General features: G+C 41.0%; 1 protein-coding gene across 1 annotated transcript in view; it reads right to left on the bottom strand.

Annotated features, from left to right (window-relative positions):
* Window positions 1–4,672: 4,672 nt before the first annotated feature.
* ZFC3H1 (zinc finger C3H1-type containing) overlaps window positions 4,673–21,120 on the bottom strand; it is a 62,073-nt gene continuing 45,625 nt past the window's right edge. The window contains exons 28-36 of the mRNA XM_019543936.1: window positions 20,433–20,527; window positions 19,496–19,606; window positions 16,545–16,649; window positions 16,286–16,451; window positions 14,406–14,506; window positions 12,909–13,010; window positions 12,296–12,335; window positions 5,746–5,808; window positions 4,673–5,622 (exon numbers count right to left, since the gene is read on the bottom strand). Coding sequence (XP_019399481.1) covers window positions 5,485–5,622; window positions 5,746–5,808; window positions 12,296–12,335; window positions 12,909–13,010; window positions 14,406–14,506; window positions 16,286–16,451; window positions 16,545–16,649; window positions 19,496–19,606; window positions 20,433–20,527 — 921 coding nt within the window. The 3' untranslated portion in view covers window positions 4,673–5,484. The remainder of the gene's footprint in view (window positions 5,623–5,745; window positions 5,809–12,295; window positions 12,336–12,908; window positions 13,011–14,405; window positions 14,507–16,285; window positions 16,452–16,544; window positions 16,650–19,495; window positions 19,607–20,432; window positions 20,528–21,120) is intronic.

Below are 21,120 nucleotides of genomic sequence, written 5' to 3'. Positions count from 1 at the left end.
TGAGATCAAACTCCTGTATCAAGAACAAATCTAATTATTCTCAGCCAAATTCAATCCCACCCCACCCCCTAAAAAAAAAAGTTATTACTACCATTACCATGTAAAATATCATTAATAGTGTTTCTTTATAAAAATCTGTCTACTGGTAAAGGGGAAGTAAACAAATAGATATTAAATTTAAAAACTTAAAATGTACAGTATTTGAAGAAGTTATAACTGCTTCTTTTTCTGTATCAATGGTGATAAATTTCCTATGAAACAAAGCAGGAAGAAGTCTCTGTATTCAAAATGGTTAAATCTGGTTTATTTCATGCTGAACAATGCCAAAGTCATATTAACATCTTTGACTGTCCAGGCCTCATAATTCCATCTAACTGGTTTCAAAGAGCCTAGGAAGCTGAGTACCCACCCCAGTGTTTGCGACAGGGGACTTGGGATCCCTAAAAGGGTTTTTCTGGCCCACGTCTGTTGCGGCGCTTACCTCTTGAGCGGGCTGGTGTTCTCCAGCTTTAGTTTCTTGTCTGGAAGTGTTCTGAAGTGTCCAGACAGACTTTTCTGAATAGGGGTGGAAACTCTTTGGATGAGGGAATTGTTTCGACTCGTTGGTTCAACTCTGGGCTTCACAATGAGATGCTTCATATGATCCAAGTCACCTGGCTATGAGCAGGCAGGCATAATTCAGGCAAGTCTTTATATGATGCCTGATACAGGAGCACAGGACTGGAAGACGACTCTTGGACCAACAAATGTAGTCCCCACATGCAGAATAAAGCTTTTATTTAAATTGGTTGTTACCAAATAGCATTATTATCTGAGGAAGAGCAAAGGAATCTGGCAAGCGGAAGCCAAGCTACAGATCCAAATAGCAAAGCCCATTACACTTCCTACTACCCAATGCAGGAAACAAAGAGAGAAACACTAAGTTGATTTACGGAACAGTTAGTGTCTCACTACTGATCCACATGTTCAAGCCTTAGCCTGGACTTGCACCAAAGGCTTCCCGATATAAATGTGAACCTGGTCATTTAGGTTGGGGAATCAAATGCAGCGAGAAGTGATAGTTATCACATCACCTCCTTGTGTGCTGTAGGTGACAAAACTGGAGTGCCTTAACCAGGCCACTCCAAATGGGTCATCTGATTTTGGACAGACCTGTTAGCATATAATTAGCAATGGAAGTGGTTAGGAAGCAGAACTATTACTGCCAGCTGCTGCTATGAAAACTAAACTTCTGACAGAAATATGGCAAAGAGGGCATCACCAGCATAGACAACACTGCCAAACAGTTAAACTAGTTTAGAGTAACTGATGCCTAGTGATATATGTGCAGATTCCACTCCAGGGGCTCACGTACCTTATGGGACTGAAAACAGGTTCTTTTTGAACAGCAGTGTCTACTGAAGATGCACTTGCACTCTAATCATCTCTGTGGCTAAGCACATGAGCAATGGGGCAGCTCCAACCACCTTTTACTTGCTTCACAAAATGAAGCATCTCAATTGTCAGAATTCTGAATCTACAGGAAGAGCTGTAAAATGTGTGGAGGAATGCTTTTCAAAGAATCAGTTAATGTTATGCAGGTCATATCTCTTCAAGTGATGGTCACCTAAAATGGAACTTGTGTGAACAACCAGCCAACATCCTGCCCTTGGGAGGTGAAGAAAGACTTACTACAAAATTAATAAGAACAGCTGTACCGAAGCAGGCACTTAATGTAGAGGCCTACACCAAGCCATACAAAGCAATGAATGCACGGACTGAATTCCATTTCAACACTTTGTAAATTTGAAAGAAACATTATTTGAAGGGGTAGTGAAATGAGTCTGATATTCGAAGGTGGTTCAGCTTTTATTAGCATGCAATGAGTTCTGGTAGTTTCAGCAAGAGCATATAGTCCAAAATATTTAAAATAAATATTTTAACAAGCAGAAAATGATATGAGGGACCATTCATGGGTTTGAGAGCAATCTCTGCTGAGAAGACCAACCAGAGTTTTTGGAAGCTGAAGGTGATGGAATCCTAGCACAGCAGGATGCTATTGTACTGGATGAGTATGGTTTCTTGGTAAGGATTTAAATAACCTCCATTAAAAAAACAAAACAAAACAAGCCAGTATATGCTTTGTTTGGTTGCTCTCGTGATTCCATATGACATACCCAGAATTTTGAAGTAGCTGAGTCCCTTGCTGGAATAGGTTTTCCAGAGTGGAGATCTCCTTTTTAAACAATGACTTATCCAAAAGTACAGTACTAACTGATTTCATTTCTCTACTTTAATGACGTATCATTTTATATTTGCAAGGAAAAGACATACTAGGTGACTAGTTTTGCCAAGAATATCTTCTTTGCAACAATTTATTTAGGTTAGTTTAGGAATAGTCATTAAAACTGAGAGATGTATTTAAAAAACACTGAACTCTTCCCGTCTGAAGTTCTGTAATTCTATACTAACAACATTGTTACAAGATGGGAAGGAAGTCATTTGAGCTTTTGCTACATGAAAACATGCATTTTCCCTTTCCCACTCCTACATCTGTAAACCTCATTAAGATTAACTAAGTGCATGTGGATCCTATGATAGACAAAGAATGGTGAGACAGGGCAAAGGACTAACCATAACTATCAATCATATCTATAACCTGAATGTGTAGACATCACGACAGAAAGGCAAGCCGCCACAACTTTCAGTAGTAAAAGCTGACAATCTTGGTAAGTCCACACTAAATAGAACAATACTACAAAGGAATGTGTATTGGAAAATTGCATACATGTAGGTCCTGTTTCTTAATTTCCCTAAACCAGATCTACCACACTCCGTAGTTTTAAATACATTTTGGAATCTTAAGTTCTGACATGCACTACATAAAACTGTTTGAGGATTTTTGAATTTTTATACTAAAATGCTAAATTATCACCAGGGAAATTCCTATTCTGTGGTCTGCATCCGATTAATTCAAAACTGCAGTGACATCAAGTAGCTAAAAGCAAAAAAATTTCAAGATTTTTCTAATACTAAATCAGATAGTTGGAAGAGCAATAACTAGGTCTTTTAGACGAGAAAGCTTTTGGAAGTTTTACTGGTTTCTTCAATTCAGGTTTACAGTATGATTCTGAATCTAAAGTGATTAATGAAAGAAAATAATCTCTTCCTTTTCCTGTTCTGAAATACTTTTCTATTTAGCAAAGTTACCTTGAAGCACAGAAGTCACAAACTTCAAGGAGCTTTTGGAAAAAGTGTTAAATCTCCTCTCCAATTCATAAATGTGAGAGGACAGATAGTCTTCATTTGAGGCCTGCAGAAATTGTTTATTTGGAAAATATAATGTTATCATCTGGCACGTGGAAACAAAGGAAAGATCCCAACACTATGGGATTAATCAGCTCCAGTCAGTCCTTGCTGATTACAGGGTTGGCAGAGGCACCAGAGGTAACTGAGTGTCAGGTGATTTGGGAAAAGGCATGATTTGAGGTAAAACTACTGCTTCACAGAAAAAATGTTAACATACTTTCCAGTGCTGTAATGATGCTGCCAATGGTGACTAAGAATGACATGTGTTTAGAAGTCTGGACAGGAGTGGGAGAAACCTTTGGTGGGGATAAGATGGTTGAAGTGATTGTGAACTCTCAAGGCAGGGTTGCCAACAATCCATACACTTACAGACGGTCAGTAAGAATTCAGGCTAAAAACACCTGTCCAGCAATAAGTTTGAGCTCTCCATATAACAGCACTGGCTGCTTTGTGAATCTCGGGCTCAGAAAGAAGTCAGACAGCTGTAGCTTCCTTGAAGGACAGAGCACAGCAGTGCCACCTGGTGTTTGAGCAGGAGCACAGTACCCTGCGAGAAGCCTCCTAATGCTTTGTACTAGCATTTCCCAACTTTTTCCAGCCCAAAGGACATTTACATTAATAAAAATGTTCTGTGGCACACCTGTTAAGGCACTCCCATCCTCATACCTATTACAGCTCATTGCCATGGCAAAATTCTGTGGCACACCTGTTCATTTTTGACGGCGCACTTTCGTGCCATGGCACACTGGTTGGGAAACACTGCTTTGTACAACACTCCCACTTCAGTCATGTGCTGCTGCTTTCTGTCCTGTAACACTGTCGAGTAGCTGGCTGGCTTCTTTGGGTATCCATGCTAGGACAGGAGGAGCAGGGCTGGTGGGGTTGAGGCCAAGGGGTAGACTGAATGGGGCAACATGGTATAGAGCATGATCAGGGGGCATCATGGTATGGGGATGAGTGGAGGAGCCCTGGAGTGAGGGCAGCATGGTGTAAAATCATTGCTGTAGTGAAGCAGGTTTGCCAACACAAGATGAATTTTTTAATGCAAAACTTACTGACAACCAAACTTTTTTTTTTCCAACTTTTCTTCTAAAAACTATGCTTTTGTGTTAAAACCTTAAATTTTAACCCAGCCCTTTTAACAGGGGTCTGCAGAGGAGTTACATTTACATTTTTTATAGATCTATATCTATATAAATCTACATCTATATAGATCTTAGTAAAACTGTCCATCAATTAAACAATAAAAAGTGTTGTCAATAAATTTGCAGATTGTTATTAAAAAAACCCAAAAAACTTTCTTGGGTTGCCAACCCTGCCTCAAGGCTATCTGCTTACTTTAACTGAAAGAACAAAATAGACAACAGGGGTTTGGTTTTTTTTGAAGTTAACTTATATTGAAAATATCTTTGTATAAACAACTGTAATACTACAGAGTAGTATCTTAATACAAAACAGTTCAATATTAACTGTTCTTTAAACTGTTAAACTTTATTATAAATTAAAACTTCTTTACAAAAAAATTGCACATAATAATTGACCACTCTTGGGTTCTGATGCACTGGCATTTGCAATAGTTTCTTTAATCTTCAAGTTAAATAGTCTCTGCCATGAGTCCAGAATGCAGAAAGGGCAGTAAACAACCCTCTTAGAGCCTTCAAGTGCAAGAAGCATACTTGTGGCCATGGCAGTTACGCTTTTCTTAAGAGCGGCTGCTTTTGTTTTAAATCCTGTAATGGAAAAAATCTCAAAAAGGTTTAAAAAAGGAAAAAACAAAATGGACTTGCTTTTTACTGTAAACACAGCCCAGTAATTTATCCCAAACAGATCTCTCAGGCATCAGTGAGAGTGTCAAGTGAATCAGGAACAACACAACATAACAAAAAGGGAAACTAAAAGGAAAACTTAAAAAAAAAAAAAAATAAAAGAAGTCTGTCATTTTGATTAACTATACTTACGTACATGATGTTATGAGAATCTGGCAGGGCCCAGAAGCAGGCCAAACAGGGAGTTCATTTATCCAGACAGAGGAGGATCTTGTTAATTGTTTCCAGGTTCAAGGAAAGAAGATTGGAGACTTGATATGCTCAGCAATACTCATCTGCCTTACACAGACATTAGGCATGGATCAGCCTGAAGAATCATTCAAATGATTTTGGCATTTAATAGGACTTAAGGACTGACTGCACCCAGTGTTCAGTGATTCTTGCTTTCTGTTCTGTAAGTGTTTAAATTTAAAAGCTCATCTAGGCTGACTCCAACCTCTTGGCACTTGGAAACTAGTTTTCTCAGGTTATCAGTTTTACCTCCTCCTGAGGCTTCAAACAAGAGTTGCTGCAAGAGATGGGGAAGCAGATATAAGATTTAGCCAGAGCTTGAGCATCACCACATCTATGGATATGGGACATGCAGAAAATATATAAAACCTCAAACTGAACCATAAGTAGAAAACATTACATCTTTCCACAGTGTTGCACACAGAGGTAACTTCTGAAGGGCTCTCTGATATAGATGATGGACCTGTAAAATGAAAATACACATCAATTCAGAGCTACCCTCCCCAGCGTTTCAGAATAAACACACAAACATACAGTTTCACACACATACATCTGTTGCAATAAAAGATAAAATACAAAATCTCCGCCTCCCATCCCGCTCTTTTAAACAAGTGCCCCAGAGTTAGGAAATCCCAGACTTAAACTTTCTTTTGCCTTAATTCTGACCCTTTGGTGCAAGTGTTAGTGTGATTAATGTCAGAATCCTATACTACTTTGGCCATGAGACTCCTGCCTCATTCACTGCAAGGAAGGACAATGGCAAAGCAATTCAGGCATTCAGCAGGCATCTTTTTCTCATCATTCAGTGCCCCTTCCATGCTCCCCCCCCCACCACTGCATGCACTGCAAACCATATACTAAATATGAAACTGCTGAATAGGCTTTTATAGAATTTACTGTTACAGTATTTCTGCTTTATAAACATTAATACGTATGTCTTCAAAGCTCTTTTCCTGAGATATAGTAAAATTATTCCCATTTATGGGAAATGGAGGATCAGGGATGTCCAGAAAAAAAACTGCTTCAATCTGTATAACAGTGCTTCCCAAGCTTTTCCTCACCCCTCCCCACCACCCACCCCCTTCCCCACCTTAGCAACACCCAATCCAGTACAGCAGGAGGGAACCGGTATTGAAGGGAGTACCACATTGCCATAGCAGTCAAACTGAGGTGCCCAGCAGCAGCAGAGGCATAATCCAATGCAGCTGCTGCTGCCTCATCTTGGCAGCCATAGTGGCACGGTGCTCCCTCCTGTGCTGGTCACAGAAATATCAGGGGGCACATTGCCTTGGCCCCCCACCCCACCCAAGTCACCTATGGACCCTCCCCCAGATCCTCCAACACATCACCGATGCACCCCAATCCCTGTTTATTATGACCCCATCCACTGATGTTGCAATCCCATTTGGTGTCATGACCCACAGCTGCTCTACAAGTTTGGGGCATCTGAATTTCAAACCAAGACACAATCTACCAATTACTAGGGATCCTGGTTTGCTTTGTTAAGAAAAAAATCTAAAATTCTCTGACAACCCCCCTCCCAAAAATACTTTTTTTCCAGTCTCTCTCGCTCTCACAGTATCTATCTATATCTATCAGTTGAACACAATGTTTTGTTAATCTATTTACAAATTTAAAGCATTTTGGAAGCCTATCAGTACCTCAATTATTACAATAAAAATTCTAAATATTTTGGAGTTTCATTTCACTTTTGTGAGTTTTTTTATCGTGGAAAAATCAGAGTTACCCCTGTCCCCTCTATTCACCTGGACACAGGTTCAGCTTTGGCTGCCCCCCTTCTGCTTTGTAGTGCTCAGCAGCCGATATGCCAATACCCCTCACTCCCAAGCCACAGCCCTCCCCCATCCCTGCCAGTTCTCAACTTGCAGGCCCTGCCTACCCCCCACTCACTCCCTCCTGGCAGCAGCTCCCCCATGCCTCAGGTCCAACTCTGGCTTTTCTCCCGGCTGCTTTTTGGTAGTGAGCAGCCCCAATATGCCAGGGCCCTGTCCCTGCTCACACTATTGCCCTTAACTTCCAACCCACAGCCACCCGTACCCTGGCAGTGTCACCCACCCCTTCAGACAGGGATGTAAATATTGTTTAAAATGCAATGTGTTTAACCTCTTCCAATTATATCAGTTAGACAGTTAACCTATAAGCAATACATAGCTTAATGACCTCTGGCAGGAATGGCTCCAGCCTCTTACCTGCGCTATGCTGGGAACATAATGAATGGGTCCCAAGCTGCTGGCAAGGAACAAGCTGTGGGCAGGGCGATGTGTGCCCAGCTGAGCTGCTAGGCAGCACTGCCCAGGTGCCAAGCCACAGCTGCTTCTTGCTACCACAGGCAGGGGCTGGGGCCCTCTCCTGTGCCTGAATCCCAATTCCACCACCACAGGGGGTGGGGGAAAGTGCCAGGCTGCCCAGAGGGCTCAGGCAGGGACTTCCTCCCACAACACTGAGAGTCCCAGCTGTGCCCTAGGTTTGCCCAGCCCCCCTGCAGTGGTAGGGCCCCGGCAGGACGATGGGCTCCCTGCATCTCCTGCCATGCCTGTGCTCTTGCAGTCCAGACCTGGAAGGCTCCTCCACACTGCCAGGCTGGGCCAGGCCCTCCCCAGCTTACTCTGAGGAAGGGAGGGAGTGATCCTAGCAGGCAGCCTCCACCAAGTATGCTGCATCTTCCCCCTCCTGCCCATGGCCCTGGGCAGGATCCCTGGTGTGCCACTACCCTGAGGAATGCCTTGGGACTGGCATTAAACATGCGAGGGGCTACCAACGACCCCTGACACATGGCACCGCCTGCTCCAGCTGCCATGGCACCTCCTTGGGGTGAGCCAGTCGCAGACTCAGCCCTGCCTCAGGATTGGGCCAGGCCTTGCATGGCCTGAACACCACAGGCAGGAGGAGGAAGGGTGCAGTGCACCTGGTAGATGCCACCCCACTGGGACCAGACCCCCCCTTCCTCCAGGGTGAGCTAGGGAGGGTCCGGCCTGGCCTAGCAGTGCAGAGGAGCCTGCCAGGTCTGGGCTGCAGCAGCACAAGCATGGCAAGAGGCACAGGAAACCCATCATCCTGCCCAAGCCCTGCCACTGCAGAGGGGGGGAGCAAGCCGACCCTTCACATAGCTGGGAGTGCTCTGGGCGCTCTGGCAGGAAGGACCCACTTGGCCCTATATGGGGCCCTGAACCTCCCTCCCCATGAAGGCAGGGTTGGGATCTGGGCACAAGAAAGGTCAACAGACCCAGCCCATTGGGGCAAGAGGAAGCCACAGCTCCACAGCCAGGCAGCACCCCCTAGTGGTTTGGCCATGCCTGCTCACCATCCCCTGCCCACAGCTCTCTCCCCACCAGTAATTTCCAACTTCAAAGGGGGACATCTGGATTTTTCTCCTTTAAAGGGGAAGATAACTTGATTTTCCACACAAAGCAGAAAACCTGGATCCCTGACGATTACTTTGCCTTTTATAACCATTTTATGTTAAAAAAATAACATCCCCTGGGAGGCAAATGGGTAGAGTTTTCATTTTACACGTAGGGACACTTTATTCTTTAAACAGAAGGGAAAAAAATCCAGGTCAGATGCACTGAATCAGAACACAGAACTTACCAATTCAAAGCCACATAAAAAAATCTTTCAAGCTCCCGTGTTCTACTGCTGTGCTGCTGAGCACCCACAGCTTTCACTAATTTCAGTAGCTGCTGTGAGTGCTCAGCCTTTCTAAAAGCAAGGTCTCAGAAATCTCAAACTGGTCACCCAAAAAATAAACATTAATAACTACTTTGCTTTGTATGATGCAAATCCCTCAGAAAGACTCTAGTAGATATCAAGATACAACAGCTCTCCCAGTGGCAGATGGTTGGCTTCTCCTTGCCTACCATCTTAATCCCAACCCAAGAATACTCTCCCTCTTCTCCGCAAGTTCTATCATCATTACATGCCTTCCAATTTCTGCCATGAAAGAGGCTAGGGAATCTATGGATTAAGAGCCTTCTTTCACTAGGCAACCCAGCTTCAACCCCTCAGCATGGTCCATCTAGTAGGGCTGTGCGTAACAGGTATGTCTCGTTTCAATTTCAGATTCGGCCACTTCTGAGGACAGCAATTCGTTTTGGTGTTTCAGATCACTGCTCCGTTTCAATTCAGCCAAATCAGTTTTGGAGTTTCAACACTGTTCTGGAGATTTGGATTGGCCAGGGAGAGGCAGGTTCTCTGGGTGGCTGCAGGTTCTCCTGTGGCTCCTCCCGCTGTGCCTGCCTCTGCCCTGGTGGGGGAAGCCAAGGGAGAAGCCTCCATGGCTGCCCTGCCCAGCTGGCCCTAGCTTAGTCCTGGCATTTCAAAAAAAGCCCTGTACTCACTGGCTCTGACAGCGGTGACTGGGGCCTCTAGGTGCCTGTGGCAGAGTACCCCCATGCAGTGGTGATGCCCCCACCCCACCTGGCACCCATGTGGCAGCTGCCCCCCCACACACCTATATGGCAGGGTGCCACATGCTGTCTGGGAGCTGGGGCGGTCATCCAGAGCTCGGCACTGTTCAGCCCTAGTGGGTCCTGCTCCCAGACAGCGCACAGCACCCTGGGGTAGCTGTCATGTGGGTGCCAGGCAGGGTGGAGGCAATCTTTGCTGCCCCCCACTGTGCAGGAAGGGGTCTGCCATGAGCACGCAAAGGCCCTGATCACCACTGCCAGAGCTGATGAGTGCATGGCTTTATTTTTTTTTTTTTTTTGGTTTTTTTTTAAGTGCCAGGAGGCTGGGCTGGGCAATGGATGGGGCCAGCCTGGGCAGCCACAGGGGCTTCTCCCGCAACTCCCGTGGCTGAGCTTGGCACAAACTACACCAAGAAGACTTGGGTGCTGGCACTGGCTCCAGCCAGCAGCAGCAGCCTGCCATCATCCCTCATGCAGGTCCGGGGGCCCACACCCCCAGACCTGTGTGTGAGATGACAGCAGGCCGCTGTCCCCCCGTCAGAGCACTGGGATTGGAAGGGACCTCAGGAACAGACTGCAGATCCTGGCCAGCTACAGATGACAATATCAGAGTAGTCCTTCCACCCCTCTTCCCCCTTCCTCCCCTTAGTTTCTGTTTCCCCACAAGCCCGGCTCTGAAACATCCAAAACTTTCCAGATGGTTTTGTTTCGGAGATGTTTCAGAGCCTTCCATTTAGTTTTGGATGTGGTGTTCTGGCCCGTTTCAGTGCCCGAAACACCTTCAAAACAAAACAGCTGCAGAACTTTTGCACAGCCCTACCATCTAGTACACTGAAAGAGACAAGAGTCTTGTGAAAAACAGCCTGCGATCATGTAATTACAGATTCCAATGAAATGCATGTGATGGGGCAGATTAAAATTACTCTTAGTATCATATCATAGTGCTTAGGGTTGGAAGGGACCTAAACAGATCATCAGGTCTGACCCTCTGCCCTGGGCAGGAACCATATCATATCACCCCAGCCAAATATCTGTCCAGCCTCCTCTTGAAGACCCCCAAGGTAGGAGAGAGCACCACCTCACTTGGGAGCCCATTCCAGAACCTGGCAGCCCTAATTGTAAAGTAATGTCTCCCGATGTCCAGCCTGAATCTTCTAACAATTTGTGAACGTTATTCCTAGTAACCCTGGGTGGTGCATGGGGGAACAGAGCCTCCCCCAGTCCCTGCTGGTCACCCCAGTCAGTTTGTAAATGGCCACCAGATCCCCTCTCAGCATTCTCTTGTACAGGCTGAGTAGGTTCAGGCCCTTTAGCTTCTCTTTGTAGAGCCTGCTCTGCTGCCCCTTAACCATGCGAGTGGCCCTCCTCTGGACCCTCTCAATGTTGGCCACATCCCTCCTGAAGTGCGGCGCCCAAAACTGGACACAATATCTTACTATTTATATTTTTTACCCTTACAGTACTTGACTTCAGATTGAGAGAGATAAGAAGCTTTAATATTATAGTTATAACTCCAGTGTTATCCATTATAAATCAGCTAAAATTTGGCCCTGTTGCACAGATCTCTAGTTTCAGTAAGAGAAATAAAAACATTAACTAGCAGGAAAAGGAAGCTCTTTTGAGGATTAGCTAAAACAATGACACAAAACATAATTAAACATTCTGGCATATCTCCATTTTATGGAAAGCATAGTCAAGGAAAAATATTTGTCAGGCTGAGATAACTTGGTAAATGGCCTGTCATTTGAGACTGAATATATGAAAATGTTTAACCTTTTTAATGAGCAAGATATATTGTAGGTTTTGTAATGCATAGAAAAGGCATTAGTTAGAAACCCAGTAAGTCCAGGACTTGGGTTGCAATATATACATCCTGCCTTACTGCTCTCCCAGTATAGTACATTTTCCCCATAAGCAATAAACGTAAGTTACTGTTACTGTCAACACCCATGTGGAGGTTCCACTGAGAACTGCTGTAGTATTAACATTTTGGCCAAGCAAAGCAACGTTCAGTTTGATGGATTTTGTTTGTCTGTGTGCAAATGTGTTGACTTTTGATCACCGCATTTGATCAAATCCAGGATTTCAGGGTATGTTGAAGACTGTTGCACAGAATTCTCTCACCAAAACTATTAGGAACATCTGAGAGAACTGATCATGGAAGGGGATGGGGGGGAAGCCCACACACTGAGACTCCTGCATCTGCTTAACCTACCCAGTAGCTTCAAGCAGGTGTGTAACTACTGATTACAAGAACCAAATTTTGGCAACCATTAACATCTTCCAGCATAACAATTCTACTTCCTTCCATCTTGGTTCTAGGTATCTTCCCAATAGAGTTAACAATCAAGCAGAAACCAAACCAAGGGGAGTTGCATGTACCAGGTTCAATCATGAGTAAACAGGAATACTGCTGACATGTTTAATTTTACAGACTCAGTTGCCAGGTACATAGTATATGTGGTATATAAATTTCACTAGAACTCTGCAAACAAAATGTTTTAACAACCAGTACTGACTTACTTCTCTCTGTCCCTTTACAAAGCACTCGGCAGCAATGGCTCTGAGGAAAAGAAATATATAAAAATGATTTATTCTTGCACGATATTACATGCCATTATTGGCAGAATACGATGGTGGGATGAAACTACAAAGTCCTTGAAAGTAACAGACTAACTTCCAATGATGTTAATCTATAGTGAAAAGAAAAAGTAGCCATTTTTAAACAACCTTACATGAGCAAGACATTTCAGTGGTTTTCCCTTATGAACACACACTGAAGAAAATGATCAGTTCAGCATCACTGGATAATGAAGATTATTGCTATTGTGATATATAAAGGGGAGGGTAGAGAGGAGGAGACAGAAGTCAATTAAAAAGGCAATTGTAAATACATTTTCCATATTTATCCACAAAATATTTGCTTAAATAGTATTTTCTACAAGAAAATTCATTTTAAAAATAAGAGCAACATTACCTTTTTTGATGCAACGAACTGTTAATGCTGAAAGACTAAATTAATGAAAAGACTTCCAAAATAAACCCAGTCTGAAAGGCACTTCAGATTACCTTTGTGATGCAAATCTTATAAACAAAAGTAATATCTATGAAAACAGATGTATGACTGTTGCATTACATTTTCCAGATGGCCAGGCATGTTGGGATATTATACGTAAACATCTTGGCTTGAAGTTTCAGAATCTGAATGTTGCTCTCTTCCCAATATTGTCGAAGCAGCCTGTAAAAAACATTTAAAGCAAGCAAGCATATTTCTAATCTTAAGGAACAGGAATTAAAAAAAAAACACGGTTTAAAGATATAAATCATGTTGAAATAATCAAGACATACCAAGTGAAACCACTGTAGACATTATAGACATTATTTTTATGTAACCTGAAAAGTTACTCGGAAGCAAACATTTAGGAAGTCAAACTGCAGGGTCAGAAATACATAAAAGCATGTTTTTGATGTACATGTGTATTATGTGATAGGGGTAAAAAATCTAATCCTCAGCCTGCCTGATGTGGTATGCATTTCCAGGAAGTGTTGTAAACTAAATGCTTCCAAACTGAAAATCTTGTATAGTCACATGGTTAGGAACTAACAGCAGATCTCTTTCCTTCCATTCTGTAAATACTGGCAGTACTGGAAGAGAATACAAATTCCATCTAGATGCAAATATTTCTAAACAATTGCATTTTAATAGTACCATTAGGGGGAAAAAAAATCTTAGTTAGCAAAAGATTATTAGTTGGACAACTCATCCATTTTACTTTGTGATACTTAAAATATTTTGATATTTCAAGCCATAATGAAGAAAAAGTTAGGGCCTTAACATTTTTCCAGTCCTTAAGTAAAAAGTGACTATTTCAATAACAGTTATTACCTGCCTCCACTGAATAAATATGCATTTTTAAAACACTTCCCAAGTATCAATCACTCCAGCTGTTGCATAAACAGCCAAATCTTATGAATGGGAATGCATAAAAAGTTCAAAATAAGTTTATCAAATAAAGGCTGAACATATTTAAAGCTAAATCTCAAAGTTGTAGACTACTGTACTCGTGTTTTCTTTGTCTTGTGCTGAAACTAGGTATTGACAAAGTTCAGTCTAAAAACCATCACCATTGCCTTTTTTTTTTTTAAATGTTTTCTGCCTAACCCAAAGCTCAACCAGTTCGTGTTAATCATACTCCACTGTGTCATGTAACCCAGGCAGCAATAACTTGTCTACAGACAGAACAAAAAATCTATTCTCCATCAGGAAGGGAGTGACAGGCCAAAACATAAGATATAGCAAGGAAACACTTGTTCAAATTATTAACTGGTCCCTTCTTTACATTCCCTGATCACCCCAGCAGATAGTATTATAGTGCTCCATTACCAAAATTTAAAGATGTTGGTATCAAGCCCTCTTATGGAGAAGCCCTGCTAGCATTATGGCAGACAAACAGCCCGAATCTCCATTAAAAAAATCTGATCAGGTTAGACTTTTACACAGAATTTTATATAAACACCTTGTATCAAAAAAGCTATATGATAAAAAAAAAAACAAACAAACAAAAACATTCCTTAAGTTATAAGCAAGATGACATGCAATTAACTTAATGCATTTTTAAAATTTTTCTCCTACCTCAGCGCAAGTCCAGGATTAGTAGGCATGTTAGAGCAAAATCGTTCCAAGGTTTTGGAATGCTGAGACTTTGGGACACAGCTCAAATAGAAGAGAATTACCTGTAAAATTTGATTTGTAAAAAGAAAACAGAAAAAGAATCCATTTTAACACTGACTATATATTCTAACTGCCTGCAATTTTTTTGACACCAGGATAATGGCCGGAACAAAAATCTCTAAACACGAACTGTGTTACTGCCTTGCTTCAACCTGTAAAAAGCATATAGCACACCAAACCTGAAGCCTATGACAGCAAAGTTTCCCTCCTGCCTCCAGAAAGAAATAAGTCATCATGAATATTCCTTCCTTCCTTTTTCGTGTCTTTGGGACAAAGTATTTAGAAGAATTTGCTGATTTCTTAGAATCTAACCTGGCACTTCCACTATGACCTTGAACTTGCGACCTCTGGGCTGCCAACTGTGCACCTTAATGCACATGTCACCCCAGCCCCAAGTAAGAGTGCTAAAATTTGTAATACACTAGCAAACTGCCTGTCAAGAATGATGGGAGGGCGGGCAGGCATGGAGCCCTGTGTCTGCCCCGCCCCACCCCACCCCACCCCCATCTGGGGCCACACTCCCCTCTTTCCACCCCTCAGCTTTAGGGCCCAGACCCACTCCTACCCCCCTATCCCCTCCACCGGTGTTGGGCTTGCTTCTCCCCTCCCACCAGACAAACAACAAATCAGAGTGCGAATAAAGTGTTATGGACAGGCAAATTAAGGCTTTTATATATATAGAATTGAGAAGGTGAAGCTCAAATACCTGGTGCTCAAGATGAAAGTTGTTCCAGCTAACACTTCATGGGGTTTAAGTTTTAAGCAACAAGACAACTGGAGAGTCTAAATCACATATTTACTACGCAACTATGAAGTAAAAATTTTAGAACTGCTTAACACTCACTACAATTAGAAAAAAATACAGATACGCAGAAGAATTTTATCCAGATTTGACATCAGTCATTAAGCAGTTTGTTTTAATGCCTGTTTATATGGTGTTCTACAACTAAACACCAAAAAGCAGATATTCTGCTGCTGTCATTTGAAATGCCTCTGTTGGAAGTCAATCAACTCTGCTGGTTTACACCAGCTCCAGATTTGACCCAATAAAACTGACTGCATTTAAGTATAGTTAAAACTGATCAACATAACTGTTACTGAATGGAGGAAAATGACATGGAAATATTATAATTACTAGATAGCGTTAGGTACTAATACAAGAAGTGCTTGCTATATATTTGTGCTGTCACAAAAAGAATTGGCCCCAATAAAGTATATCATGTGTTCTGTCATAAGAATTCTAAGAAAAAGCACTGTAGACAGTTTAGTGAAATTACACCACAAGCCACTGATACACTTGTTTTTGATCACTCCTGTAACAATCTCCAGAGGGTCTTCCCTTACCCCACTTCTTTCACTAGACTCTCCTAAGGACTTTACTGTCTCTTCTTTTTACATTTGGCCCTTATCCACTCTTGAAAGTTTTAATTAGCATCTCCCAACAGTAAACTCCTGAAGCTTTCTTTTTAACATGTCCCTTTGTAACATACATCTCCAACTAACTCTCCAGCATCACTTTTAGATGTTTTATCAACTTAAAAACTTTCTCCAAGATGAGCTTTCATTCTTAATCCATTTTTGCTGATTTTAAGATTGTAATTGGTAACTCAAATATCCTTTTCATCTCCCCACTGTTCCACCTTCACATTATTGTAAACCTTCATTTTCTTTGTCTACCTACATACTCTCTTTCCTCCCGCACTGCCAACTGACATAGTAAGTTAAGAATGCTCATCCACGTAGTACTTTAACATAAAAATAAGTTACTGAAAAATTCTTACCTTATTATGAAACTCATAGTTGGTCCAATAATCAGCAGTGCTAAAAGGAATTGGGTATCGTGTAGGGACTGTAACTAGACACCTGTTCACCAGATCAGTAAAAATTTTAAATTCTTGAACTTTATTGTTGGATCCAACAACTTTGCTATTGATAAAAACAAGGTAACTGCAAAGAAACAAAAACAAAATGAAAAAACAGCATAATGAAAATTCTGAGGTTTTTAAATTTTAAAATGGTAAGTTATGCAAGGAAACTTACTCCATCCAAATGTTCTGCACTGTTTCTGGCTGCATCACTGCTCCTAGCGCTGCTTCATAAGCATCCAGTGCTTCACCAACACTTGCAAGAAGAGACTGGCATAAACTGTTTTAAAAGTTGAGGGACATGGTTAGAGAGGAGAAAGGAGGGATTTGCCTTAGGTTGCATATTAAGAAATTGAGAGGCACAATCAAGAGTTTCACATAGGTAGAAGAAATATTAAATGCTGATAAAAAAGTAATGTGAGATCAATTTCAAATGTTATCATGTAGTATTAAAACAGCTAGTCCTCACACTGCAGATAATGAAGAATATGAAGCCTAATTATTTACAAGGTTGCATTCAATTTAAATAAAAAATTTTAAAAAACTCTTACCTTCTCATTTCTACTCTTGAAAATTACCTTTTTACCAATCCTTATGTAAGAATACTCTTTGACTGCTGCAGAATTGAGACAGGTGTCAAGAGCTTCCCTCTGGAAAGCTCCAGAACAATAAATTCCAAAGTTAAATTGATCAAAGCACTTGAGAACAAGCATCGGACTGCGGCTAAGAAATAAATGCTAATAGTTCCAAAACACTGCTAAGTTGTCAATAGCTAATATACTGACCACCTAGAAAAAATCATGACAAACATGGTCAAACATTTAATCTTGTTCTCTGACAAAAGATTAGACTAATACAGGACACTTCTGAAGACAGAAGTGACCAGATGAGAAATTTCTGTCCAAGACCCAACCAACCATCCTTACTCTACAGTATAACTAAGAGCAAACAGAAGTGAACAAAGGAAAGCAATTTTAGATGGAAAAAAATGTATGCAGGAACAAAAAAAAAAAAGTGGGGAGTAGAAGGTGTCTAGAAATACAAATATAGTAAAGTAGCTGAAGAACTCATTATGCCCTAAGGCTGCACAGTGGGTAACCAGAGGTCTTTCTTGTAATACTCAGAGAAAGTATGAACAAAGGATCAAGTCACTATCTTGCCTATCTCCTTGCTAAAGAACACATGCTGTTTCCAAACACAACGTTGTTCCTTGATCCTTTCAGGCTGTTATTTGCCCTTTGAGATTCTGTAATATAGCAATCCACTTGGCAAAAGTGAATTTTGATGCTTTTTGTCCTCTGCACCTGAAAAAAGGAAAGAGACATCTAATGACTTAAATCCATCTATCTTTTTGAAAATATATCTTCAATGACCTGTGCAAGTTCTCTTTCTAGGTAGCATAGGGATGTGCAGGTAATTTCCCATAACTGAGGGAAAACAGCATATTTAATCCACGATTCACATTTTATAATGATGAAAATGGACCATTACAATTATCTAGCCTGATCTTAGAATTATAGAAAATTAGGGTTGGGAAGGACCTCCGAACGTCATCCAGTCCAAGCTCCAAGCAGGACCATGCCCAACTAGATCATCCCAGTCAAGCTTTTGTCTACCCAGGTCTTAAAAACCTCCGAGGATGGGGTTTCCACAACCTCTCTGGGTAACTTCTTCCAATGCTTTACTAACTGCCAAGTGAGAAGGTTTTTCCTAATAAACTATTTCTCCTTTTTCTGTCATCTGTCACCACTGAAAACAGTCTAGCTTCATCCTCTTTGGAACCACCCATCAGGTAGTTGAAGGCTGCTATTAAATCCCCCTTCAGTCTTCTCTTCTCCGAACTAAATATGCCCAGTTCCTTCAGCCTCTCCTCAGAAGTCACGTACCCCAGCCTCCTAACCACTGTTGCCCTCCACTGGACTCTCCAGTTTGTCTACCTCCTTTCTGTAGTGGGGCAAGAGGCCCAAAACTGGACACGGTACTCTAGATGTGGCCTCACCAGTGGTAAAGAGGTGAAGAATCATTTCCCTCGATCTGCTAGCAACACTCCTACCAGTGCAGCCCAGTATGCCATCAACCTTCTTTGCAACAAGGGCACACTGTTGGCTCATATTCAGCTTCTTGTCCACTGTAATACCCTCTTGTCAACTGTAACCCCCTTCTGTACAAGAGATAAAACTTCTCTGAAATAACTTTTGGTTCAACAAGACTGACAAAAAAACTATACAAATCTCATTTAACTCCATTACTAGCAATTTTTCAGGCAGCTTGAAAGCCAATTTTCTAGCAATATTTGGAGAGTTAGTCTGGTCTTATTTGAAAAACCACATAGCTAATGACAGAGGTGATGAACCCAAATCCATGAGACAGGCTTCTTAAATAACAGTGTAAAGTGGGCATAAAACTATAACGACTATGCTAAAAAGTGTCATCTTTAGCCATCATGGTGACGACTACTACTTTCTTCTGGAAAATCTTCAAGATCCTTGCCATCAGGTGAAACAGTGAAGAAAAAAGTTCAAGTGGCTGAATATGACCGAATTTTGGTATCTCTCTTATTTAGGCATGACTCACTAAAAAAGAAAAAGAAGTCATTGGCATTTTCCTTTGAAGTTTATAAAAAAATAAATAAAAAAATCTGTGGACAGCCCCAACTTTAGGGCATATCATTAAAGGTTCCACAAACAAAAGGAAAACTGGGACAGTGAATGTAGTAAGAACAATGCTGAAAGCAAAAGCAAAAAATGAAATTGGAAAAGCCTAGGATAAAAACATGGAGACAACTGAAAGACTGAAAAGAAAGTCTGCAAGAAACTGCATAAAGGAAAAAAATAAAAGGTCACTGGTCCTCAGGGACAGATCAATTCACAGGCTATTACCCTGTCTAGAGGCAGAATTTGTGAAAACTCTCTCAAGTGTGGCGTGTTGGGGGTCTGTGATGATATCCTTCTCACAGCTCCATAAATCTGTGTCTGTTCTGCAGCAGTCAGGAAGCATCCATAAGAACTGTCAGACTGGACCTTCAAGGAACTCAAAGTAGTACACTCTTAAGTAAATAAGATGCATTAGAAATAAGTACATGAACAATTTACTCAGCGATCCAGTATTTCTCAGAGAAATTCTCACCAGTAGATCTGCCATAGATACGGAACATGCTGGTTTAAAACATCATCTGTAAGATGTTCTTTATACAAAGGTGGCGTAAATTCAATTGGAATTGGAAAATTCAAGAGATACCTGAAAGAAAAGTGATGTAAAAACCTGAACATATAATATACTCCTACACAGAAATAATCCCGCTATACGCAAAATATTTACTGATTTACATTTAGAAATACAATTGACAATCTTGAATTCAAAATAAAGTAAAAGACTTTATCACCATCATTTTCTATGAATTCTATTTAAAAATAAATAATCTATCTTTATTGATTTACTTTTAAAGAAAAATTAACTTCTTTTAAAAAAAATATTTCTTCCTTTTCAACATTTTTCCTGATTAAGCCACTACCCTAGTTAATTATGCATATACTTAAGAGCTTTGCTGGGACTGGGAGTCTTATGCAGATACCTAAATACATAAATTCAGTAGTGTAAATATTAGGCACTAAAATTTACACTACTGAATAAATACTTAGATACTCAGTCCTGCAAAATCTGACATTAAGTCATCATTTTTACCTCCTCCACCAAAATACCAAGGAAATGAAGTCACTACAAAATATTAAAATAAGTGTAACTACAAAATGCCTTAACTTTGTTCAATTTAAATCTGCAGGCAGAACATGAGTACAAGCAAATTAAAAGGATGATCCTCAAAATATTATATAATAAACTTTAAATATTAGGCACTATGTGACAGATTCTTAAAAAATGAAGGCATTAACTTTAATACTTTAAAATTGCCTGCCTTGGGTAGAAAAAGGTACTGCACCAAGGTCCTGCAGTTTAAGAAAATGAAGTAAATTGTAAAAGTCTCTCATTATCTTATCAGACGGGTGTCTTTGGTCAAAGAACATTCCTTACATGCCACTGTGAAAAGAAATTCTTCCTCAAAACATACCGTAATAAATCCATGGGACTGTACTCTTGACATGAGTTCTCAAAGAAAGCTGCCACAAATTCTTGTAACAGTGAAGGAATACTGTCTGATCTTTTCTGTTTTAAAAAAGTTAGGTCGAGAATTATGTGATGTCTAAGTCACAAGAGTAAGCTAAACACACAAAACTTAATTACTGTCTTAATTTAGTAAAGTTCTACTTTCCACATTATACCAAGAGGGAATAATTTAATTAGGCCAAACTACAGTGCAGTACACTACTACGCATGTGTTCATTTACATTTCGACACCCGCTACTCTCCTTGCATGAGGCTGTGGTTTGAGCACAGGACTGGAATCCAGTAACTCATGAGTTATGAACCCAAATCTAATACCAAGTCTTCCTATCGCTGTAGGTGACCCACTCTGCTTCAATGCTGTAGGCAACCCACTCTGCTTTCACGCTCTTGTTTTCCTATTTATAGGAGGATGACACCATAAGGGCGTTGCAAATCTTAGTTATTAGCTAGAAATGTTGAAGATTAGAAGAACTATGTTACTACCAAATATTACTTACTGTATATAGCAAGACACAAACACACTAATTTTGCAAAACAGAAACCAGGTCTGCTTGCAGACATTAAACAAAACAAAACAAAAAAATGCTTTATAGGAAGCAGCAGTACATTACTTCAACCTGGCTCAGCAGCAT

The sequence above is a fragment of the Crocodylus porosus genome, unplaced genomic scaffold (assembly GCF_001723895.1).
Source record: "Crocodylus porosus isolate Cpor-Errol unplaced genomic scaffold, CroPor_comp1, whole genome shotgun sequence".
Classification (NCBI taxonomy): Eukaryota; Metazoa; Chordata; order Crocodylia; family Crocodylidae; genus Crocodylus; species Crocodylus porosus.
This window is presented reverse-complemented; position numbering and strand designations above follow the sequence as displayed.